Genomic DNA, 24068 nt, shown 5'->3' on the forward strand with positions numbered 1-24068 from the left:
GTGTGTCCGCAAGCAACAGGAAATTGCATCGACAGGGAGTCTGCACCAAAGCTCGGGAATGGGGAACAGTGGCGCCAAACAGAACAGTCCATGTCACCCCGGAAAATCCGCAAGGCGTGTAGTCGCATGAAGCTGCGTTGTGGTCTCGTGGCGACGGAAATGAATGGCGGTGCTGGTGGCGTCCTCGTCGTGCGTCACCTCCTGCCAATCCTCGCGGTAAACCCATTGCCTGAGTGCATTTGATTCCGCCTGAGAAGCCAATTAAAAATGTTCTTCCGGTAGATGTATTGTACTCGCATTTGGCCACAGTCGCCCACAATGTCTCCAGCGGATACACCTGCGATGCACGGTCGACACAATCCACATCCACTCGTCGTGCATCATCCAACACCATCTTTTCCTTGGAGCTATGAACAACACCGGGCACACACTCCTTTGCGGCCGTCCACGGCATGCGCCTGCGGTGAGAATCCGGAGAAAGTCCCATTCCTTTTGTGCACAAAGTCATGGAGCTGCCGCAGTCAAGCGCGTCCCGGCGAAGGAAACAACAGCCCGCCGCAGCACTCACGAATGCCCACCCGTTGACTCCTGTGCAAAAAAAATAAACATTGGAGGGAAAAGCGTGCACAAATGCCCTGTCAAAAAAGTCAGCACCAGTGGATTAACACTGAAGCCGTGGTTGCATGCCCCACAAATGTCCTTCCTTTTTTAACCGCCTTCATCGTATCAAAGAAATGACTTGCAACCGCACACACAAGAAAAAAGCAAAAGGCGAGCAGCGCGGCCGTTGAAACAAACACGCGCATCGTATGAAACACTTCTTGGAGAGGAACGGAATGCAGGAAGAAGCGCACACAATTCCAATGGACACCCGCAATCGTGTGTGTTTGTGTATTTCCCACTCTTTGGCTCTCGATGCGTTCCCGTGCGTGTCTCGCCCGTGAGTCACAGTGCCGTAGGATGCCAAGTCCCTGCACAAACAGACCTCAGGACGCAGCAGCGAGGCTCCCCAATGACCACCTCACGGCCATACCCTTTGGATATCTCATGGACCGAGCGCCTCTCGCTGCAGGCCACACCACACAAAACAAGCAGCACAATGCGCTGAGGAGTTGTGAGGGCTATCGTCCCACCACCGCCACCCAGATCAGGATGATTCTCCTCTTTGCCACCACACCCTTGAAATGGCCCGGCGGTTTTCCTGCTGCTCCACTGTTATGGCCACCACTCGCGCCATTTGGCCCCATCGCATGATCGCGCTCCATCGATGCCAACGACAGCCCAACACGCAGCGTCCTCTTCCTGCCCGCCGTCTCCATAATCATACAGGCATGCTTCAAAAACGTATCCTCGTCCGTCGCGGCGTTGCTCGCAGAGGAACTCGTGCTCTGTCCGCTCTGCGCCGACGCCGTGCTGTATTGCTGCACGCTCCCGGCCCTCCTCGTCACATGCTCAAGGTTCGCAAACAAATGGGCGGCGGGCGTCAGTCCACCGTATCGGATCAGCTGCTGCTTCTTGGCCTCCGTCAACTCGTCGGTGCTGCTCGCAGCCACAAGCAACAGGAGAAGACGCAGACGCACTGGCCGGGGCATCGCGGCATCCCTCGTCAGGTGCCGCACGCCATCCAGGTTTTTCCTGAGGGGTTGGTGCCCAACGGCGATGTCTTGTTCCACCTCCCGCACCTCCGCCAGTCGCTTCTCCCGGTACTGTGCCACAAGCCTCGCGCAAATATCGACGTGCAGCCACAGTCTGGCTTGCATCTCCCGAAACTCCGGCGGAGCCCGCACCGCACCGCTCAACTCCGCAAGATTGGTCTTCGGCTCCACGCCCTGCGCCAATCCCGGGTGATACGCGTGGAGTTTTTTCAGCGCCACCGAAAGCTCCTCCACCCACTGCGCAAGAAAACAATGACGGTACGAGCACCAGTACACATATTCCTCATCAATTACTGCCGCTTCGAGTCCTCACCCAGACGATTCCTACGGGTCTGGTCATACAATTTCTTCTCCAGCGGCATCAGGTCATCAAGCAGACACCGACATTTGCGTTGTTGCATCAGCGGCGTCACCGTGACACAGCCCCAATCAAAGATGATCCGCACCGGGTTGCCGCGGCTGTCGGCGCCTCTAAGTGAAATCCGGCTCGTCGTAGCAAGGTCTGAAAAGCCCTCAAAAAAGTTCCAGGCAAGCCCATGGCAGATGCTGCCACTGTTTTGTTGGCGAATGGCAGGCACACCGTTGTTCATGGCGTGAATAGCCGCCACAGGACGTGACGCCGCAACATCCACAACGGACTCTCAATTCGGAGGCGACAGCGGCGACAGCAGCTGAGGGAACCCATTCTGCATGCTGAGGTGTAACACCAGCACCTCACGGGCGGCGAAGTCTAACATAATGTCCTTGAAACGCGTCGCCCTCGGCGCCATCCGAGCACAATCGAGTTGCTGAGGACTACGATGCGGGGTGCACCCCAACGCAAAGATGTGTGCATCCCTGTGCGGGACCTTTGCCATCCAATCCTCAACCACGCGGCTCACAGACGCATTCTCCACGACAAAAAGTAGGGTGCAGGGCTACTCATAATCGGCTGCCGCGGCGTCATGGGGTTCTCGAGCAGCGTCACGCCGTGCTCCATGAGATCATGAAGACGCAGTGAGCTGCTCAGCGCAGACGCAGCATGGGCATCGCAGAAAAAAACTTTAAACAATCCACGAACGGCGTCAAGCATCTGATGGAATATATAATCCCGCACACAACCACAAACGCCATTGCTGGGCTCACGCGGCTGCCCCGCCTCCGTCGGCCTTGACCGCACCAACCCGCCCCACATAATATGTCAAGTACAAGTCACACAGACAATGTGATTGGATATGCGTGTGTGTGTTTGTCTTGTGTGTGCACATTTCACTCGCACCTTTTTTTGTATGTGCGTCTCAGAAAATCTAACAAACACACAAGCAATGCCATAATACCATACGGTGGCCCACATCGGCAACCAACACGGGAGAAGCTATGTGCATCGGAAGTACAACCAATCTCAAATAAAAAGTCAAACGGAGCCCATACAGTACATGCATATGGAGAACGGCACCGAATGAAATGGATGTTTCTCTATTGGGCATCCAGTTCTGGGTGCGGGCCACGCATGAGGAAGCGCAGTCGCCTCGCAGCACAACGCTGAACACACCGCAACTCCATAGAGTGTTGGCACGGCGGCAGTAGAGGCAAGCAGAAGAAGCAGCGGACAGGGACAAGCAGCAACAGTGTCATCACCGAGAGTCAGGGGCGAGGCCTGCGTGCCTTCCGTCTCGCTGCTTCGATTTCTGCCGCCGAGAGAAGCTTATTGCGGTCTGTCGGGGCATCCCGTCTGGATCCACTTCTCCTCTGGCGACGGATGCTTCTGGGGAGCAGCTGACTCGACATCCTTCGGTGGTGTGCCGCGGCCGGGATCAATGCTCTCCGCAACGGGGACGGATGCCCCTGGCAATCCTTGTTCAGTAGATGTCGGTGAGACCGTCCTGCTCCATATGCTCTCTCCTCGCCGTCCCACGGAACCACTGGAAGCAGCCTGCCGCTGGTGAAAGATATCGTGCACACCTGCGCGTGGTCACGGCAAATAGCTTTTCCCTCATCGTAGGGTCGAGTGGCCCAAGTGCTCGTCGCTCCGTTCGTGCATGGGACACAACGGGCGTTACCCTCTTCAGTCACTCTCAGGCGCACCTGCACGCCGAGGCACCTCAATGCCGCATGCGCTGCAGCACTCAGATGCCTCTTCTGGGTCCCTCACATCCGTCGTGTTCGTGGGAAGCGTGTCCAGACACCACGAAGAGGGCTTGTCCCCAGGCACCGCAGACAAACATTCTCCCCTCCAACTAACAGCGGCAGCATTTCTCACATCCAGTGCGGGACCAATGACGGGGCAACTATCCATCGGACGTTTGGCTGAGCTTCATGGATACTCCGTCTACACAGCAACCACTGGAATAACGATCCAACGTGCAGCGTCTGACGGGAATGCTCGCTTCGCAGAACATCTGGGGATATTCACTCATGTTCGGTGCGGAGCAATTCCTCTGCAGCAGCGCACAGAACGAATTCCTTCACCAGCGCATCGGCTCCGCCATCACCCACTTCACCCTCATGCAGCCCAGGTCAGCCGGTGCGGCCAGCGTTAGCTCCGTGCGGCAGCCGGCACAACCAATCGGTGCCATCCACTCATCCTTCGCGTGGCGCTGCGACCAGTGCGACTCCAGCGTCCTCCCGTCACCATCGCCATCCTGCAGTTCCATGCCATCAATGTCGTCGCAGTCGTGGTGCTCGCTTGCAGGCATCGCGGCAGTCGTCGAGTGCACCACCACCAACAGCGCCCTGCCACGCACACCGGCAACATGCCTCGCCATGCTGCGGCTGGCCATGTGCGGGTGGGTGAACCCAAAAGCATGGGCCATCAAGTGCGCGGCGATGCGTCCGTGAAATAAAACGGCCGGGCAAAGTGCATGGCGCCAGCGACGGCACGGCCATCCTCCAGCGTGGCGCACGGCAGTGCCCACACACCACCAAGCGCTGCAGCCACGCACAGCACCATGTCAGCATTGGCAACACCAGTTGAACGATGCCCAGCAGGCACCGTGAACCAACTGCAAACGCTGCCCGTGGCAAATGGGGGCACAATCAACGGACCCTACAGTGGCTGCACGAGCAGACGATCCGCATGCGGTTACACAGCAGCAGGAACAGTTTCCTCGGCAAGAGCGTTACCGTGCGCAGAGGATAGAACACCATCCTTAGAGTGGCGATTTTCATTCAATAAATTCATTGCGTGAGGCCACGAGAAGTCGCAGTGCCTCCTGCTGTCACACGGGTCCGTTGTTGACGCCTTAATTCCTATGGGCACCCATGGGTCCCTCCAAACGCCGCTGCACACCTGCAACGCAACCAGCGCCCTGAGATGCATTCTCCCCACCGCAACCGAAATCGACCTCGCCGTGGGAGCGCACAACATCGTCACGGAATAAGGAATAATTCAGGGTGAAAGCAAGCGCTGACAAATCACATCGCAAAGATCATCACAAACAGAAGAAGCACCGGTAGTGATGCAGACCGTGGGGTTAACGTGGATCAAATGAAGCATGGCGTATGTAAACAAAAGCTAATTGACTCGAGAAGAATACAACAGGCTGGCACTCTCCCGGAAGAATAGAAACAACATGAAACAAAAAAAAATTCAAGCCTCCAAAGTCAAAACAAACTGCCAATCAAAAAAGAGTGTAAAAGGTGCACTCAACCACAACACAATTAAAACAACGAAAAAAAAAAAAACAAAAGCGTGGGACGACCAGCACACACACTCTCATTGCTCCCGTAAAGCAAAACACACACACAGAGGGAGAGAGAGAGAGGTCGCCCACTCAATGCAATGAAAACAAAACAAAAACAGTTACGGTGCTCCGCCCATGCAGCCAGGCAGGACGGCAGCGGTGCGTGTCGTGCAAAAGAGAGCACCAACGGGCCTGCATGGATGTGCATGCATATATACAATGGGCACATTATTGTGTGCCTCGTGGGGTGAGGTGAGGGCGAGAGTCCATGCAAGGGGACACACACACACAGAGAGAGAAGGACGAGTGTGTGTGCGGGCGGTGCACGGCTCTCTCTCCCTCACTCTCACGCGGCCACCACCGCAGCAGCAGCCGCACACGCAACAAGAAGAAGAAGCAAAAGAGGGGAGGTGGTGTGGGAGACCGCGGTGCTGACGTCACTGTCTGCTGTGGTCTCTGTATTGCTTGTTATATTGGTGGCGTTGTTTGCTGCCGTGGGCACTTCACTGTTGGCTGCTGCGGTTTCGGTTGTGCCTGAATCGGCATCAGAGTTGGTTTTGAAAGCATTCTGCTCCACGTCGTCGGTGGATAGCTTGACGCCGTCCTTGCTGAATTCACTCGCATCTTGAGTGGTTGTCGTGGTGGCTGTGGCAGTGTTGGTCCCTACAGCTGGTGAGGCTGCAAGGCTGCCGCCACTGTCGGCATTATTCTCCTTTTTTGTGTTGGTAGTGTTGAGTGCTGCTGTTGTGGATCCTGCGCTGTCAGTGTCGGCAGCAGTATTGACATGCGGTGCGGTTTCAGGTGAAGAGGTGTTCTCATCAACAGAGGTCTGAGTGTTGATACTGGCGGAGTCAGGCTGTGCAGTTCGACTTTTGCTGCCATCGTTACCAGTTAACGTATTCGGCATATTATCTCTCTGCACTGTGCCAATGCCGACACCATAGATATCTGCTGAGCTCACTGTCTCCTGGTTTGCCTTTGATGGTGAGGGTAAGGATGAATGTTCTGCTGACATCGTAACTTTGGGTTCTTTTACTGTTGCTGGTTCTCTCGATAACGTTTCTCTATCCTGAAGCCTTTCCTGTAATTCCTGGTCTTTCAGAGTCATATCCTTTTCTGAAGAAGCAGGAATCCCGCTGTTTTGAACTTCATTATTTTCGCCTTGGCCAACGGGATCCAAAGAAGAATCAATTACAACTTCTGGGCCCTCAGTGCACTTCGGCGACTTTGTTGAATCATTCTTGCAGGACTCTTGCTCCGGCAAATTCACCGGATCATGATTATCGTCATCCTCTAAAGGTTTTGAGTCTTCAACTTTATTACTTTTTGGCAAATCACCGCCTTTTGTGGGGACCGGCGCAATTATGGGATTGTTGACTCCAGACTCAGAAGGAGCGGTTACCGAATTTTCACATCTACCGCCGGCACCGCACCACAGCACGCAGAGGGTACACACCAGCAGCACACGGCCAGTCGTCATCATCGCCATCACTCCTGTCACTTGCGTGCAGCCTTCAGCACAAACTAACTCCCCGTCAACGCAGAGTGAAAGGAAAAGGAGAGACAAGTCACACGGCCACGCCACCAAACAGTGACAAATACCAGCAGCAGAGGCAGCGCACACACCATGAGGCAGTTAGAATCAGTGTGAGGGGAAAAAACACAAACATACACAGCCCCTCAGCAATTTATCAGCAAAAAAAAACAAAGTTTTGGAAACAAAACACCATTAAAAAAGCATAAACAAAGTAAGAAAAAGTAAAACCACACAACAAAAAAACTGCAGCAAATGGCTCCGGCTTACGTACAACAGCGCAAAAAAAAAAAATGCGTTCAAACACAAGACTCCACTGCGCATGCATATGAGTGTGTCTGGGATGCGTTCAACGTGACGGATGTGTATAACGGCATGGACCACACAGCAGGGCAGCGAAAGCAAACAAAGCAAAAACACACAATCATTATTTTCTCTTACTTATTTACATCGGACCACAGTAAACGCGCACAAATCCCCGTGGCTGAGTGCTGGCACGCACAGACCGCATACACCTCTTCAGCCCACAGTGGTGTACGACAGCGCGGATACAGCGAGCAGCAGCGGGGCACACACCCACGCAGAGCTGCTGAGGCTGCCGTCGATTTCGCGAAGACGTGACGGTGCGCGGGTGGTTGTCGTGGTTGGTGCCTGTTCATTAACTTCTTTACCAACTAGCGCCACTTCTTTATTATGCTCCGGATTCTTTACAGCTGACTTATCGGAGTCACCTGTTGATCCTGGTGAAAGGTTATTTTCTTCTGATCCCCCTGGCTGACCAGACGCACCTCCTCCATCTTGCGAAGTGGGTAGTCCACTTGTTCCTTCTGTACCTGCCGATGTTGGAGTTGGTGGAGCAGAAGCGGTATTCGATGGTCCCTCTGAAGGAATTGGCTTATTATCTGAACTGTGCTCATCATCTTCCGTGACTTTTGCTCCTGGATTATCGGAACCGCTTGAACCCCATGAATCTTGGGGCGTTGCACCCTGTCCAGCTTTCTCAGCTTTATCTTCACTCCCTGCCGCGCACACGGACGGGCAGCAGGACAGGGCGAGCACCAACAGGGCGCACAGCAGACGGCACGTCATCATCGTGAGTGTGGTCGTTCAGTGGTGTGGAGCTGAGCTGCACAGTGAGGGACATGGAGAGCAGCAGGGGAGACGAGAGGTGCGGCAGACACACACAGAGGGCACACCACATGAGGAGAGGGCAGCAGCCAGGCATGCACCGTACGCCGCACACCACGCACGACACACACCCCAATCCACAGCAGCAGGCACACACACACACAGCCCTGCCGCAACACCAACACACAGATGGAGGAGGGAGAAGCAAACAGGAGCGGCACACAAGGCTCCACCGCATGCACATACGGCGAGAGCGGTCCGTCGTGTCGGCACCCCTCACGGAGGATACACACACACAAGAGGAGGTGCAGCGCACACAGCAACACAAAAGCAAAGTAACAATAATAAAGGGAGAGATCCCCGCACACCACGTGAATTGTTGGTCCACGGGAAGTGCAGCCAATATTCATCACAAAAACAATTCAGTTGCCCTCGGCCGTCGTTCATATTCATCGCACACCACTTCATGCAGGCCTGGAAATCACCGCAGCAGCAGCAGCACACTCAAAAATAAGCGCAAGGAATGGAATAATGCAAGCAATCATTTATTTGTGTTTCTGCTTGAATGCTGACAGATGTCTGCATGCGCTTCGTTGTGTTTTTTTGGAGGGTAAACTCTCATGCCTGGGTCGTGTGTTGGGGATTTCTGCAGGGTGGACAATTATTTATTTTCCTTTCCTCCTGTGAATGTTCCTTGTGTTGTTGCGGTCAACAGTTCGGTTTGTGTTCTTCCTGCCTTTCGCCGGTAAAGTGTTGCAATAGATGTTTGTTTTTCCCTTCGTTGCTGTGGCTCCTGATTCCTCACCGTTTATTGCGGTGGAAATGAAAATATGTGAGTGGACTCCCACGCACCAGAACGCACCTTCGCTCCTATTTGTTGGTGCATGGAAGGGCATGTGTGTTTGGTGGTGCCTCGTCCATATATTTTGTGGGTGCACATTCCCCTGCAGGCTGAGGGCGGGATGACGCTCCGTCGCAGTGCACTTCCCTCGCATGCCGCCCACTGTGATTCATCATGCATCACCCCCTCACATACTCCGTGGTGCCACACCGTTGATATTATTGCAGCCGCTGTGATTCCGCGTACTTCACGCATTTGATTGTGCCACAATACATCCGCTCGTGTGGCCGCCGCATCCAAGCAGCGGTGCCCAAAACCGTGAGCGGCAGTCCACATCCCTGCATGTCCCAACGCTGTGGTGTTGGACTGTCAGCCAGGCGCCAGACAACAAGAAAGTCTTGTGCTGGCAGTACAACACACGGAGCTGCGGTGAATGACTCGGGCGGCGACGCATCTATTCGTCGCAATGCAGTGAAAAGGGGTCGGGCAAAATAATGCCGGCTGCATTCACGACACCACATCCACAGCAAGGCATGCGACGTGGTGTGTGTTTCACAGGTGCTGTGAAATGCCTGCGGACGACGTCACTAGTGGAGGCATGCCACCCATGATCAGCGGACAGACAATAATCGGCATGGGAGGCCACAACGACGCCAGCAGCAGGAGCAGCTCCTTCTCTCTCTCTGTTGCCTCCGAGAAGTAAATATTCCACCACCCACAGCCGGCTGTGCCATCGCGACACTCCATGCACGTCGTGGCTGCGTCAACACATCCTGTTCCCTGCTGCGCCTCAAAAGATGCCTCACTCCGTCCACTGAGTGCATCGATGTGGGCCGTGCCTCGGCTGTTCTTGAGGACCACAACGATGTGAGGGTCACCGAGTCGCAGCATGTTTGTTGTGACGTTGTTGCGTGGCACCTGCACACACACACGCAGCGCCTGCATCCCTCCCTTTTGTGTCCGCCCTCTGCCGGAGTGGCCACACACACGGGCAGCAGCAAATTCATTTCACCCTCGACGACCTAAAATCAACACCGACATCCCTCGCGACGCAAAGATCTCAGTTGCCAGCACGGCCCTCCTGTCGCCCTGCCATCGACGCTGAAGCACGGCACAGTGCACGCAATTATTTTCCTCGTGTGCAGTCAGCCGTTTGCCTCACACATTCTTCGATGGGCTGACGTCCATAAAAGCACGCCACAAAAGGCCACTGTGATCGCACACGCTCTTGCGATGAGCGTCGGTGCGTGCATGGATTCGCTGCTCACACGTGCTGGCAGGCAGCCTGCAGCCGGTGCCCTCGTGCCAGTTCATCGGCTCCAGCACGGAAAAGAGAAAATGGCCTATTCCCGATGCACTTATTCCCACCAGCAGCACCAACACGCTGGTCGCCAGCCGTCATTCCTCAGCACATCCAGGAATGCTGAAAAGTGCCGTGGAGCTGTCAGCCAGCAATGCCACAATCCCGCACACATGTCGGCTCCACCAGAGAAGACACACAAACCACAAACAACACCCTCCACATGTCATCCGAACATCATTCCGACATACCGCGACACGCCAAACAGAAGTATTCGTCACCCCAACGCTCCTCCCCACACAATCACATGGTCCATGCACCACGCACGGCAGCAGCCCACACGCGGTCAAACAAATGTTCCTTCGGATCAGTGTTATCGACGTGGTGCGGTGGGAAGCAAACAAAAGAGACGAGCCGCCAAACCCCAAAAGAGTGCCACGACTGGCCGCAAGTCAACGGAACGCAGCCACTCAAATGAATTCAGTCCTCATGCCCTCAACTTCCCACCTTCCCCACAAAAGACCCAATAACCGCAAATGAAACGCACCGTCCAATAAATTGCTGTAAAACACCAGATTAAGCCGCAGTGCTTTATGTTGTAATCCGAGGACATTGTTGTCGACTTCACGGAGGCAGGCGCACATCTGTTATTCACAACGACGCTGAACACCTGCAAAGACTTCTTCAGAAACTCAATGCTCCTACCAAATCAGAAAACGCCAATGCACCATCGGTCCGTACCAAAATTTAAAAAACAGCAAAATTCTTCACACAGACACCAAAGCAGACCGCACCACGCCGCCGTCAGCCGCGGCTGGGCGCAGGAGCTGTGGCGTTCCATCACACCATGCGGTCCTTTCTGGTTGGATGCGTCCACAGTGCGTTGCACCACGGCGGCAAAGACATCGCTCCGTGTTTGGTCCCATTCACCTCCACAGCCCGGAAGTGCGGCACGGCGACAGCTGCACGGCATCGCTCGGCCCACGCGCATCATCGAAGGATACTTCTGTCCACCTGGCCGCCAATCCAGCACCGCTGCGGAGGATCGTCGGTTCCCGGGCACCACGGAGCACGAACGCCTCACAATTCTCCGATATATTGAGGACGTGCGTGGCGCAACCTGCTTAGAAACCGCACCCTCGTCAATACTTGGGAAGGCCGCGACGAGTATTCTGCTCCCGGGAGATGCCGTCCTCAAGGAATTGCGACGCGTCTGCGGTCACATGGAGATCTCCCGGGCCACATCCACGCCCCTCATGCTGGGCAGCGCGTTGTTACCTTGACACTGTGAGCCGCAACGAGGCGGGCGTCCTCCGGCCACGGCACGCCAAGGACGCCCTGGACGGTGTCAGACGATCGGCCCTTGAAGCGGCCTGCGTCTCTCTGGGACCGTACGACGCAGGCCGCTGGACGGACGGCTCGTCTTCTCTCGTTGAGCATGCGTCTGGGTCCGCTGCGCTGCCACTTGGCTCCCCGGACAGCTGCGCTGCCACTTGGCTCCCCGGACAGCCGCGCTGCCTGTGGGGCCTCACCGCGCAGCTGCTGGCAGCCTTGCGTGCTCCTGCCGAGCGGAGCGTCCTGCCACCGATCATGGCCACAGACAGTTCCCAGTTCCCCGTCTGGCAGCAGCATCCCAATCGCCCACACGAGTTCCTGCTGCCACAGACTCCCTCTCGGCGATGGAGTCGCTCCGCCTTGGCTCGCTGGCGGTGCGCGACGGCGTCGCCGAGAAGATTTGTACCGTGCCGCTTTCGCTGGCGGATCGGGGTTGCACTGTTGGCTCCACATTTTCCCATGACACCGCGGAGTGCCACGCAGCGTGACAGCGGACGCCAACGCCATCATTGCGCGATCCCTCCCGCAGGACTGCGTCAATGCCTGGCACGTGGGCTTCCTCACTGCAGTGAAGCGACGGGATTGGAGGGAAGACAAGGAGGAAAAGGAAGGCGCGCACACCGCATGACAGGCGCTTGTCGGTGTGGCAGGACTCCATTCCTGGTTTCAACTCGGACATCTTTCCCGAGTGGCGGCTCCGCGCACAGGCGTGATGCGACTCCTGCCCACTCTTCGACAGGTCTGCACGCCCTGCGGATCACAAGGAACCCTCTGTGTCGGTGGTGCCGCCCTTTCTTCACTGCGGTGACCGGCCCGCCTCTGCCTCCGCCGGAACCTCTTCCAGGCGTGAGCGCTGCAACTCCTTGCCGACCAGCGAGTGGCGGATTGACGTCCTCCTGCCCAACCTGCGGCAGAGTGCGCTTGTCCGTCCACAGTATGAGGGCACATGCTCGACGTACTCGGCCTGGCGTTATAATAGTTTGACGGGCCTCACAAGCGGATGCCACAATGGCTCCACCGTCTTCTTAGCAGATTCCTCGTGCGCAGGTCGCCACCGAAGTCGCAAGCATGCTAGCAGGCAAGACACGCAGGAAGCAAAAGCACGCGGGTACTCGAGATGGACCAGGCTCTTCCGCCACCGCTGTATCACAGACGCCACGGGCTGCTGATCCCCGACGGACCACGGGAGACTCCGCCTCATCCACCGTGGTAATGCCGCGTCATTGAGAATATGGACTGCGACTGTTTTGGACTGCCCCAGCGTGCACGACGGCCCGTTTGCGACGGCATGCTTGCCACTTTTGTACGGACAGCCCTTGCGCTATTTACTCATTATTGTAGCAAAATAGAAAGAAATGGAAAACAATATAAAAAGTTATTTTTGTGATGGATATTGGCTGCAATTCTCGTGGACCAACAATCCACGTGGTGTGCGGGGATCTCTCCCTTTATTATTGTTACTTTGCTTTTGTGTTGCTGTGTGCGCTGCACCTCCTCTTGTGTGTGTGTATCCTCCGTGAGGGGTGCCGACACGACGGACCGCTCTCGCCGTATGTGCATGCGGTGGAGCCTTGTGTGCCGCTCCTGTTTGCTTCTCCCTCCTCCATCTGCGTGTTGGTGTTGCGGCAGGGCTGTGTGTGTGTGTGCCTGCTGCTGTGGATTGGAGTGTGTGTCGTGCGTGGTCTGCGGCGTACGGTGCATGCCTGGCTGCTGCCCTCTCCTCATGTGGTGTGCCCTCTGTGTGTGTCTGCCGCACCTCTCGTCTCCCCTGCTGCTCTCCATGTCCCTCACCGTGCAGATCAGCTCCACACCACTGAACGACCACACTCACGATGATGATGACGTGCCGTCTGCTGTGCGCCCTGTTGGTGCTCGCCCTGTGCTGCTGCCCGTCCGTGTGCGGGACAGCAAGTGAAGGTGAAGTTGGTGAATCTGTTTCAAAGGTTGAAGAGGAAGGGGAACCAAAGCCAGGGGGAACAGGTCCGGAGACGAATCCGCAAAGTACAAGTTCTCTCTCGCCACAGCCAAAAGAGGAGAAAAAAGAAGAAACGAGGGGGAGTAATGAGGTGCAGGAAACAAATCCGTCGACTCCTATGTCACAGTTAACGGCTGCATTAACCGGAACGGCAGAGTCACAAAATACTTCCAATAATACGCAGGATCAGGAAAAAGATGGGCAATCCACCAATGATGAGGCGGATGGTGATGAGACCGATAAGGCAAATGAACAAAATCAAAAAACAAATGCAATAAATACGACAACCACCACTACCACGACGACCACGACAACACAGGCACCAAGCACTAAGACTACAGAGGCGCCAACCACGACGACCACCCGCGCACCGTCACGTCTTCGCGAAATCGACGGCAGCCTCAGCAGCTCTGCGTGGGTGTGTGCCCAGCTGCTGCTCGCCGCATCCGTCACGTTGAACGCATCCCGGACACACTCATATTCATGGCACGCTTACAAATTTTTACGTGGACGCATGTTTGTGTGAGTGCACGCACACTGGAGCCATTTGGTGCAGCTTTTTTGTGTGTTTTTGCTTTATTGCTGTTTGTTAAATGTTGTTTCGTTTTTAATTGTTTCTTGTGTGTTTTTCTTGCTGATGAACTATTGCGAGGCTGTGTGTGTGTTTTTTGTCCTCCCACTGATTCCCACTGCCTTATGGTATGTGCGCTGGGCTGCTGCCATTTGACACTTTGCGGTGGTTGTGCGTGGTTGCGTGACTTGTTTCTTCTTTTGCTTTCACTCTGCGTTGACGAGGAGTTAGTCTGTGAAGGCTACACGCAAGTGACAGGAGTGATGGCGATGACGATGACTGGCCGTGTGCTGCTGCTGTGTGCCCTCTGCGTGCTGTGGTGCGGTGCCTGGTTGTGTGATGCGACGCAGACTTCATCGAGTGCTCCGCATCGTGACAATGCGGAGGAAACGATGACTCCAGAGGAGGTGACCAAGGCCATCGAAAAGCTCACAGAGGAAGTGCTGGAGTCGATTCGATTATCTTGTCGAATGTCTTTCATTACGAGTGTAAATGCCACGTTACCCGCGCACGACGATACAGAAGTTGAGAAATGCGTAAACAAAACGGCGGTTGAGATTTCCGGCGTCACCTCTCGTGGCCGGCCTGCAGCCGCAACCACAGACGCCAATTTGGCCTCGCCATTGCCGTCGTCAAGTTCTGCTGCCAGCGCCTTGCAGGGTCAGGCGCAAGGATCACCAGGTGCTGCACCAGAGTCTGTGAAACCCCCGCAGACAGATCCGGTCAATAATGAACAGCTGTCTGAAGTGCCGGCCTCCACAGACGGTGGTGCTGGTGGCGGTGGTGAGTTGGCTGACAGGAGCAGCCGTACACCGACCGACGTCGCAAGAACACATGAAGCACGCCCAGCTGTTAACGCCACTTCCATACCGACGGCCACTCAGGGGGATTCCGAGAAGTCACCGGCTAACACCACCCGAACACGTGAGACAAACGAGACTGGTGACACCGACGGCAGCACCGCGGTCCTCCACACCACCTCCCCTCTTTTGCTTCTTCTTCTTGTTGCGTGTGCGGCTGCGGCTGCGGTGGTGGCCGCGTGAGAGTGAGGGAGAGAGAGCCGTGCACCGCCCGCACACACACTCGTCCTTCTCTCTCTGTGTGTGTGTCCCCTTGCATGGACTCTCGCCCTCACCTCACCCCACGAGGCACACACATAATGTGTCCATTGTATATATGCATGCACACCCATGCAGGCCCGTTGGTGCTCTCTTTTGCACGACACGCACCGCTGCCGTCCTGCCTGGCTGCATGGGCGGAGCACCGTAACTGTTTCTGTTTTGTTTTCATTGCATTGAGTGGGCGACCTCTCTCTCTCTCCCTGTGTGTGTGTTTTGCTTTACGGGAGCAATGAGAGTGTGTGTGTGCTGGTTGTCCCACGCTTCGGCTTTTTTCACTTTGGTTTTTGAATTTTTACTTGTGTTGTTGTTTTGTGGGCATATTTCTATTAACCTTAATTTTTTTGTGTGGTGTCGCCTGCACTTTTTTTTTTACTTGATTGTTTTTTCGTTGTTTTTTGATTTTGGTGCTTTGCTTTAATAATGTTTTTTCTTCTAATGGTTGAGGCTGTACGCCGCCACGAGTGACGTATTCTCCTCCTTGTTTTTTGTTGCCCACACACGGTGCCGGCCTCACTGCTGTGCCTCTCACGGACTGCACGAAAGGGGGACTGGAGGAACAGGCCACATGCCGCATGACGTGTGAAGGTGTTGTGTGGGCTGGTGGAACAGCAAGATCTGTTTTTTAATTTCCATTTTTCGAGCGGGCAGAATGTGTGCACACGGCTGCCATGTGCTTCTAGGCACAAGAAATAAAAGTCCTGCCCGAACAATTATTTAATTTTGTGAGTTCTGCTGGACTCACACTTTTTTCTTTTTTCTTTTGGGTGACTCGCTGTGGCTTGTTTCCGTTTGTGCTGTGCTCACCGTCACTTTGTGTTGCCGTGTCCCGTTGAGTGTCGCTCTGCTGGCTGTGCTGCCGACATGCCTCCATTTCTTTTTCTTTTTTTGCTAGAGGCACCGATCTTCTACGGCGACGATTGTTTTTGCTCCCCATTGCGATGGCACGAGGGTGACTGGGCGCCGGCCTGCTGGGTGCACTCGGAGGGGAGCGGATGGTGTGCGCCGTGCCTCACTGTGGGTGTGGGACGCCACCCGCCACAACCTGCGGTGAGGCGCCATGCCAATTTGTCATGGCAGAGGGAAGTGAAGGACTTTGCTCTGGAATTGGATGCGCTCCGTCCCTTTTCCCTGCGGTTGTGTGCGTGCGGTGCGCATGGATCTTTCTTGCAGTGCGACGTGGATGGCGTTGCTGCTGCGTGTGCATTCGTGCATGTGTTGTGTGGCGGACTTCTCTTTCTCTCCCATGGCACCGCCCTTGTGTGTGGGCGATTGGGGGGAGCGGAGAGGTGCGAGGAACTGAGCGTGGGTGGCTGCCGACTACGCCCCGCGCATTGGGGTCTTCCACACACACGTGGCTTTTCTCGGCAGCCTTTTGCAGCACCCTGGCCGTGGATCGAGAGGTGTGAGGGTCTGCTTCATGCAGAAGGAGGACAACGAGATGCAGTGCGTGACGGTGAGGCTGGTCCGCATGTGGCTGCAGCGCATGGAGCACGTGCGACAGTACGCGTTGAGCGTTGCGCTCATGGTTGGGGCGAAGTGGCGGCACGACATTGTGGCGCTGTGTGTGTTGTGTGTGGCCGTGGCATGGCGGCGATTGTGAGGGACGTGGAGGACACGGAGCTGTTTGACTGGGAGGAGGATGTGGCGTACGTTGCGGCGCAGCGGGAGCGCATGAAGGACTGCCTTTGCTGGAGGGGCGCGTGTTGAAGTGAGCGTGGCGTGCCTGTGAGGGACTGAGGAGAGGGAATAACAGTAATAGTGACTGTGGGGGTGTGAGGAACGGGACAGGAAGCATTCCTTTTTGTTGTTGAACCGCGCCCACTTAATTGCTGTTGTGTGTGACTCTCATTGCTGGATGGGACGGTGCGTGGCAGTGTGACTTGTCTTTTTTTTTGCTTTCACTCTCCGTTGACGGGGAGTTAGTCTGTGCTGAAGGCTGCACGCAAGTGACAGGAGTGATGGCGATGATGATGACTGGCCGTGTGCTGCTGGTATGTGCCCTCTGCGTGCTGTGGTGCGGTGCGGTTTTTGGGTACGCGATGGAGGATTACTGCAGTGAGGGTGGAGGGAACGGTTTGAGGCACACGAGTAATGGTGGAGATGACGGCGTGTCTCTAAAGTCGGACTGCAGGTTGTTATCCGCTCGAATGGCATTAATAAAGGCGGTTGAAGCTGAGGAAGCTGGATCAGGATTGAGTGTTACACTCCCACCGGGTAAGCCGAAAGAAACATCGCTTGATAATAATCAGGGAGGAGGGGCGCCTGGTTTAGGAGGAGATCTCGGTGTCGAAGGTCAACCAGAAGCAGCAGCATTACAGCCGACGCCTGGAGGATCAGGTACAGAAGAACAGGTTACGGAATTAGAAGTGGTGGATCCACATGATAAAAACGTAGCAGGAGATAAGAAGGAACAAAAGGACGTTAATGCAGGTGATTCCCAACACCAAAGAGCTGATCAATCGTCGTCGTCTTCTTCTTCATCTGGCAGCTCTGGCACTGAGAATGTCAAACAACCCGCTTTGAAGGAAAATTCCAAGAGTAATGAAATCCCCGATAAACCGCCGCAAGAAGAAGAGGAGGAAGAAGAAAAAGATCTTCGCAGTAAATCTGACGGTCGTGAAGAGGAGGCGGAAGAAAAAGAGACAGAAGAAGACAAAAAAAAAGCAAGCAATCAGGCACCAACGGAGACACCTGGAGGTCCAACCAATAAAGAAGAAATACAAACAGCAACAACAGAAACGAATGGACAGCCCAGCCCTGAGGCTTTAGGGGACGTGAAACAGTCAGAAGAAGTCCAAGACGAAAAGGACTCAAACAACAACTCACAAACAAAGAGCGTTGACTCCATCGCAGCCAATCAACCGAATGAACCATCTGCCGACCATGGAGAATCAGGGCCACTATCACCCACGGCAAACGGTGATGCCGCCAATAATGATTCTGAGAGGAGCACGCAAACAACTGGAGACTATGGTCCAGCAGCTGATGTTGCAGGGACAGCAGAGGGAAAACAAAATGAAAATAAAGATGTCAATCCGAAAGAAACACCAGTGACGGCCACAGCCATGAAAACTACAACGGTGACAACTGGCGACAGTGACGGCAGCACCGCGGCCTCCCACACCACCTCCCCTCTTTTGCTTCTTCTTTTTGTTGCGTGTGCGGCTGCTGCTGCGGTGGTGGCCGCGTGAGAGTGAGGGAGAGAGAGAGCCGTGCACCGCCCGCACACACACTCTTCCTTCTCTCTCTGTGTGTGTCCCCTTGCATGGACTCTCGCCCTCACCTCACCCCACGAGGCACATACAATAATGTGCCCATTGTATATATGCATGCACACCCATGCAGGCCCGTTGGTGCTCTCTTTTGCACGACACGCACCGCTGCCGTCCTGCCTGGCTGCATGGACGGAGCACCGTAACTGTTTCTGTTTTGTTTTTATTGCATTGAGTGGGCGACCTCTCTCTCTCTCCCTCTGTGTGTGTGTTTTGCTTTACGGGAGTAATGAGAGTGTGTGTGCGCTGGTCGTCCCACGCTTCGGCTTTTTTTGTTGTTTTACTTGTGTTGTGTTTGAGTGCACCCATTCCACTGGCTGCGTGTGTGATGATATGAGTAATTTGCGTGTGTGCTATCCTTTTCTTTCTTCTATTTTCTTCTTTGAACTCTTGTGCCGCACAGCTGCTCTGCAATTATATCCATTGACGCACGCACAAACAAACACACCATTATGCATACTCTGTAGAGCGGCGTGATTGCTGAGGACGCATGCAGAGGATTCTAGCTGCGACGTCCCTTGCGAGGGAGGAGGGGAAGTCTGCGACTTATTTATTGACACGTTGCGGGCGTGCGGTGGATTGGGTGGTGTGGGTTATGGTGCCTGGGACAAGTGCGCATTGCTTCTCGTCCAGCTGCTGCACGTGCCGATGTGTATCTCCTGTGCGGTGTATACTTTGGTCAGGGATTCTTAGCCTGCGTGGGGTGATGTGCGTTGGAAGGGTGAACAGCAAAATGACTGGCGGCAGTTCGTGTGCTTTGCGAAGGACGGTCCTGTGCTCTTGCATCCCGCTTGTTGCTTTGCCGGCTGTGGGCGTCGCTCGGTGTCTGCTGACGCGTGAATAACGAGACACTCGCCGTGACTCCTGCTGCTGCTGGTGGTGGCAGTCGCTGTGTGTTCCCGGTGCACTGTTCTTTCGTCTCGTTCCGTGTGTCTGTGTGCGTGAGTTGTTGTTGTTGGGAGTGACTGCGGCGGGGATGATGGTGCCACTCACTGTGGATGGGTGGCAGTGCTTATTCTTTCACCCATATTTTATTAGCCTGTTTTTATTCCTTTCACTCTCTTAAGAAGAAAGCAAACAAGCGCTAATTGCTACTGTGAAATTCGAAGGCATCAAAAGGACCAACAGCACACACACACCGCCCACACACATATTTATATGCTCTCACGTGTTGCTGCAGTGAAGGCACCCCGCACACACAACCGTCGCCGCGTGACCGGATCCAGCGGAAGGAGGAGGGAAGGAAGAGAGAGTGAGTGGCAGAGGCCCAACATGTCCCGGCGTGTGTTTGCTTCCGCGGTGCTCCTCCTCGTCGTGATGATGTGCTGCGGCACTGGAGTTGCGCAAGCTGCTGAGCCACCGATACCTGAGGAACCTGTACCGAAGTCACCTTTTGCTTGGAGAGATACAAAAGTTGGGGAAACATTGAGTTTGCTACGTGTTCCCAGTCTTGTTGAAATGGATGGTCAAGTGTTTGCCGTTGCCGAGGCTCAGTGCACGAAGGGAGGCAGTGGTTTCACTGGGATTGCATCGGAGCTCCTAAGGTTGAATGATAAGCCAAAGGAGGACTTGGATAAGAGTAACTTGAAGACACAAGTACCGGAGGGATGTATATGTGAAGGAGGGAAATGTCCTGCCGATAAAGAAGAGAAACGTGTCTGCCGTACAGCGGGTCAGGATGATCCCCAAAGCAAGACTAAAGTACATGTGAGCCGACCAACAACAGTTGTGAAGGGAAGTGATATTTACATGCTTGCTGGAAACTATAGTTGGGCATATGCCGACAATGATCGGGCAGTTGGCTGGGGACTCATGCTGGTGAAAGGGCACGTCAGTGAAGAGAATGAAAAAGGTAAAAGAATTTATTGGAACGATACTTACGCCATTCCGTGGACTTACAAAGGCAACCAACACAGTATCTTGAAGCGGCTGATCGGCGGCGGTGGATCGGGTCTTAAGATGAATGACGGTACGCTTGTGTTCCCATTGGAAGGCACCAAAAAGAAGGAGGAGGCAGACACCGAAGAAGGTGGAAAGACCGTTTCGCTGATCATATACTCCTCGGATGCTAAAAACTGGAATCTTTCGAAGGTGATTCCTGACGATGGCTGCAGTGATCCCTCCGTTGTGGAGTGGGAGGGAAAACTCATGATGATGACTGCGTGTGATGATGGCCGTCGCAGGGTGTACGAGTCCGGTGACAAGGGGGAGGAGTGGACGGAGGCACTCGGGACACTCTCGCGCGTGTGGAGCAGCCCAAAGGACGGAGAAGGGAAGGCCGTTAGGAGCGGGTTCATCACAGCGACGATTGGCGACGATGTTGGAGATGATAAGAAGAAGAATGTGATGCTCGTTACTTTGCCGGTGTATCCCAAGAATGCTGAGAAAGAACAAGTTAATGGAAAGGGCGTACTCCATCTTTGGCTGACGGACAATACGCACATTGTTGATATTGGGCCGGTGTCCGGGGACGATGCTGCCGCCAGCGCCCTGCTGTACAAAAGTGGGAATAATGGTAATCAAGAGAATAATGAGAAGTTGATTGCACTGTACGAGAAGAAGAAGGCCGAAGGGGATACACCATCACCCGGTATGGTCTCTGTGCTCCTGACTGAGCAGCTGAAGCGGGTGAAGGATGTGCTGACGACCTGGAAGGAAGTGGACGGACGTGTCTCCAAGCTGTGCCCCTCTGAGAATGCTGAGCATGATTCCTCAACTGACGATGGCTGCGGCGCTGTAAAGATCACGGATGGGCTGGTTGGCTTTTTGTCCGGCAACTTCTCTGATGGCACATGGAGGGATGAGTACCTCGGCGTGAACGCCACAGTAAATTATAAAGATGGGGCTGCAAAGGCGGATAATGGCGTGACATTTAAAGGACGTGGTGCGTGGGCGGAGTGGCCCGTTGGCAGTCAAGGGGATAATCAGCTGTACCAGTTTGCGAACTACAACTTCACTCTTGTGGCGACGGTGTCCATCCACGGTGTGCCGAAAAGTGGCAGCGTCCTTTTGATGGGTGTGCGTCTTGATGGCGAAAAAAAACTTATGGAGCTGTCGTACGACAGCGAAAAGAAGTGGCGGGTGCTGTGCAGTGACGGAACGACCAAGAGGCTTAAAAGCACTTGGGAGCCACAGACACAGTACCAAGTGGCCATTGTGCTACAGAACGGCACCCAGGGCTCTGCGTACGTCGATGGCCAGCGTGTGTGTGGGAGTGCGCAACGTGGATTGGAAGCAGCAGAATCGCAAGAGATCTCCCACTTCTACATTGGAGGGGATGGAGACAACACACAGAGAAAAGACGTTTCTGTGACTGTGACGAACGTCCTGCTGTACAACCGCCCGTTTTCATTTTCAGGTGAGAATGCCGATGTGGAAGAAGATGCCGATTCACCATCCGTGGAAGGGGAACAAATTGTGGCTCTCCTCGCAACGAAACCTTCTGAAGCTCCAGAGGAAAAAATGGCCTTGCAGCGGCCTCGACAGGAAACTGAAGCACAGCAAATAACAACGGGGGGGAAGCCTGCCACCACACAGCAAGTGCCGACGGCCCCGGGGCCCCATGCCATTGGAGGAACAACGGGTGATGGCGGCAATGTTTACAGAAGCGGACTGCTGCCGCTGCTGCTTCTGTTGGGACTGTGGGGGTATGCGGCTCTGTGAGGAGTGACTGGCTGGCGCGTGGAACACCTGCGACCTCCTCAGCAGAGAATTACCCCCCATGGGAACGAATGGTTTTTTAAAATAATTTTTTTCTTTTGTGTGTTTGCGTTGTTTACTTTCTTTTTTTAATGCTTTAATTTTTTTCATTTTTTTTAATTTTTTTTTTTTTTCATTTCCCCCATCACTTCTTTTTTTGCTTTCGGGGGCAATCACTGTGGATGTTTTTTCTTTTCCACTCTTCCCTCTTTAATTGTTTCTTCCGCACTCTTCCTGTGAGGGGTGCCGTGTGTTTCCGCCCAACTGCTCCACTCGCACACCCACCGACACGCTCACGACGACGGCCCTGTGCGCCTCGCCTGCTGCACGCATGAGGAGGGGCCGCGACGAACGGCGCGCTGAGGGAGCCGTGACGTGTGGGCGTGCGACGAGGGCCTGTGGGGCGGAGCACACATTTCTTCCCTCTTGTTTTGTTTTCTTGCGGCCAGGGCGGGCAGACACCCGCAGCGCCACACACACACAGCCACACCCTGCCGCCGTGTTTTTAATATTTCTTTTCTTTTGCTGCGCTCACTCTCCCGATGGAGTGACGCGACTGCCGTCATGTCTGCGTGCTTCTCTCAGTCCCCACACACACGAGTGACTGTGCTCTGCGGGCCGCACTCACGCGCCGATGAGAGGGCTGAGGGGAGCAGCAGCACGCAGATGACCCCATGAAATATAAACGATGTGCGGACACACGGAGGGTCGGACGGTTGAAAGACATTTAAATATCTTTTAATTTTATTTTCGGAAAATATATGCAGGCAATTTCTGGAGTAAGATGGTAGTTGGGTGCTTTTTTGTGTTTTTTTTTTGTCATTTGGGTGTGGCCGTAATGGACGATTTCTTTTTTATAATTATTTTCTTTTTTTCTTTTCAAATTGTGAGGAGTGGAAGGGTGAAGATAGTTTTTTTTATTTATTTTCATTTATTTTTTTATGTATTGCCTCTGCTTTTTCTGCAGTGCAATGTCATGAGCTTGAGCAGTCTTTTTCTCTTTATTTCTGCCATGCACCTCCGCTGTACAGTTTTTTTTGTGCGTCCCTTCACATGCTCTGCTCCTGTTTTTACTTCTTTGCTTCGTGTGTCTGCAGGCACACGCAACCACATGCACGCACAAAATGCAGATTTCATTCGATTTGGATGCTTCTTTTGTAGCGTGTGCTGGCAGTTGCGGGTCGCTGCTGCTTCCTCCGTGGGCATGAATGGAAGGAGGAGAGAGGGAGTGCGCACCGCGAGTCACTCTTCCTGCTGGTGTGATGCGCGCGGTGGGTTCTGACTGCTGTGGAGGGCCGCATCCTTTCGGTGTGCGCTTCTCCGCCGTTGTGCCGTGCGTTTGCGCATGTCATTTGTTATGCGCGTGCGTGCTGGGCATGTTTTTCCGGGGCGTTGGGCCACCATCTGTCTATGGCGGTTTGTGTGAGTGGGCACGTGCGGATAGGGGTCAGGGCGTATGGAATGAAGGAATGGCGTGAGGAAAGGGGAATTTAATTTGGAGGGTATTTGGACCAGATTCATTTGGCTGCGGTGGTCACATGCACGACGGATGTGTTTCCGCATAATGGGGGAGGATGCGACAGGATTTTCCGAAGTGGCCCGTCAATGCAGTTTGGGTTTCATAGCACTGGGGCACAGTGGTCTTCCTGCAATGGCTGGTGACGGCCTCTAGTGGACCGGTGTATTTATGCTGCTGCTGCTGCTCGGGGAGGCGTAGAAGTGCGATTTGAGGTGAGCGGCGGAAGGGCCACACATCCCGCAGTGACGGTCGTCGTTGGCCCACCGGGTGCCTCTGAAGGTTTTGTTGGATGCAACGTCCTTATGCCCGTCTCCGGATGGCGGCATCCCTGATGCAGCCAACGAACGGGGCAGGGAGCGACGGTGAGACGCAAGCACGTGTGGATGTTTGGAGCGGCCGGCGCACCGCACGCTGAGAGCATGGCACGGTGAGGGCCGGACCCAGAAAAGGGACACC

General features: G+C 54.5%; 8 protein-coding genes and 4 pseudogenes across 8 annotated transcripts, besides 9 other annotated features; 6 read left to right on the forward strand and 6 right to left on the reverse strand.

Moving 5' to 3' along the window:
• Positions 1-13381: part of a sequence feature (areas not merged during assembly with more than two copies in the genome that could not be assigned to a particular haplotype) that runs on past the window's edge.
• Tc00.1047053511255.611 lies at positions 125-565 on the reverse strand (annotated as a pseudogene).
• Tc00.1047053511255.618 lies at positions 1363-2766 on the reverse strand (annotated as a pseudogene).
• On the reverse strand, positions 3948-5090 carry Tc00.1047053511255.625 (annotated as a pseudogene).
• Tc00.1047053511255.630 (mucin-associated surface protein (MASP), putative) lies at positions 5664-6806 on the reverse strand (the record flags this gene model as incomplete). The annotated part of the gene is made up of 1 exon (XM_816595.1): positions 5664-6806. The coding sequence occupies one exon, from the start codon at positions 6804-6806 to the stop codon at positions 5664-5666; it is 1143 nt and encodes a 380-aa protein (XP_821688.1).
• Positions 7011-7096: a sequence feature (A-rich).
• On the reverse strand, positions 7371-7943 carry Tc00.1047053511255.640 (mucin TcMUCII, putative; the record flags this gene model as incomplete). Its single annotated transcript, XM_816596.1, has 1 exon — positions 7371-7943. The coding sequence occupies one exon, from the start codon at positions 7941-7943 to the stop codon at positions 7371-7373; it is 573 nt and encodes a 190-aa protein (XP_821689.1).
• Positions 9039-9341, reverse strand: Tc00.1047053511255.650 (uncharacterized protein; the record flags this gene model as incomplete). Its single annotated transcript, XM_816597.1, has 1 exon — positions 9039-9341. One exon carries the CDS (start codon positions 9339-9341, stop codon positions 9039-9041), a length of 303 nt encoding a protein of 100 aa, XP_821690.1.
• Positions 11306-12439, forward strand: Tc00.1047053511255.655 (uncharacterized protein; the record flags this gene model as incomplete). The annotated part of the gene is made up of 1 exon (XM_816605.1): positions 11306-12439. The coding sequence occupies one exon, from the start codon at positions 11306-11308 to the stop codon at positions 12437-12439; it is 1134 nt and encodes a 377-aa protein (XP_821698.1).
• Positions 13288-13956, forward strand: Tc00.1047053511255.660 (mucin TcMUCII, putative; the record flags this gene model as incomplete). Its single annotated transcript, XM_816604.1, has 1 exon — positions 13288-13956. One exon carries the CDS (start codon positions 13288-13290, stop codon positions 13954-13956), a length of 669 nt encoding a protein of 222 aa, XP_821697.1.
• Positions 13382-13665: a sequence feature (haploid, non-Esmeraldo-like haplotype).
• Positions 13666-14172: a sequence feature (areas merged during assembly that could not be assigned to a particular haplotype. This can correspond to areas where the two haplotypes were merged or to regions with more than two copies in the genome that were merged during assembly.).
• Positions 14173-24068: a sequence feature (areas not merged during assembly with more than two copies in the genome that could not be assigned to a particular haplotype).
• Tc00.1047053511255.670 (mucin-associated surface protein (MASP), putative) lies at positions 14265-15044 on the forward strand (the record flags this gene model as incomplete). Its single annotated transcript, XM_816598.1, has 1 exon — positions 14265-15044. One exon carries the CDS (start codon positions 14265-14267, stop codon positions 15042-15044), a length of 780 nt encoding a protein of 259 aa, XP_821691.1.
• On the forward strand, positions 16530-16865 carry Tc00.1047053511255.681 (annotated as a pseudogene).
• Tc00.1047053511255.690 (mucin-associated surface protein (MASP), putative) lies at positions 17081-18313 on the forward strand (the record flags this gene model as incomplete). The annotated part of the gene is made up of 1 exon (XM_816599.1): positions 17081-18313. One exon carries the CDS (start codon positions 17081-17083, stop codon positions 18311-18313), a length of 1233 nt encoding a protein of 410 aa, XP_821692.1.
• Positions 17688-17715: a microsatellite.
• Positions 17741-17786: a sequence feature (GA-rich).
• Positions 19553-22057, forward strand: Tc00.1047053511255.700 (trans-sialidase, putative; the record flags this gene model as incomplete). The annotated part of the gene is made up of 1 exon (XM_816600.1): positions 19553-22057. The coding sequence occupies one exon, from the start codon at positions 19553-19555 to the stop codon at positions 22055-22057; it is 2505 nt and encodes an 834-aa protein (XP_821693.1).
• Positions 22143-22257: a sequence feature (T-rich).
• Positions 23005-23036: a sequence feature (AT_rich).

This window comes from Trypanosoma cruzi, genomic scaffold, assembly GCF_000209065.1.
Source record: "Trypanosoma cruzi strain CL Brener 1047053517083 genomic scaffold, whole genome shotgun sequence".
NCBI lineage: Eukaryota > Euglenozoa > Kinetoplastea > Trypanosomatida > Trypanosomatidae > Trypanosoma > Trypanosoma cruzi.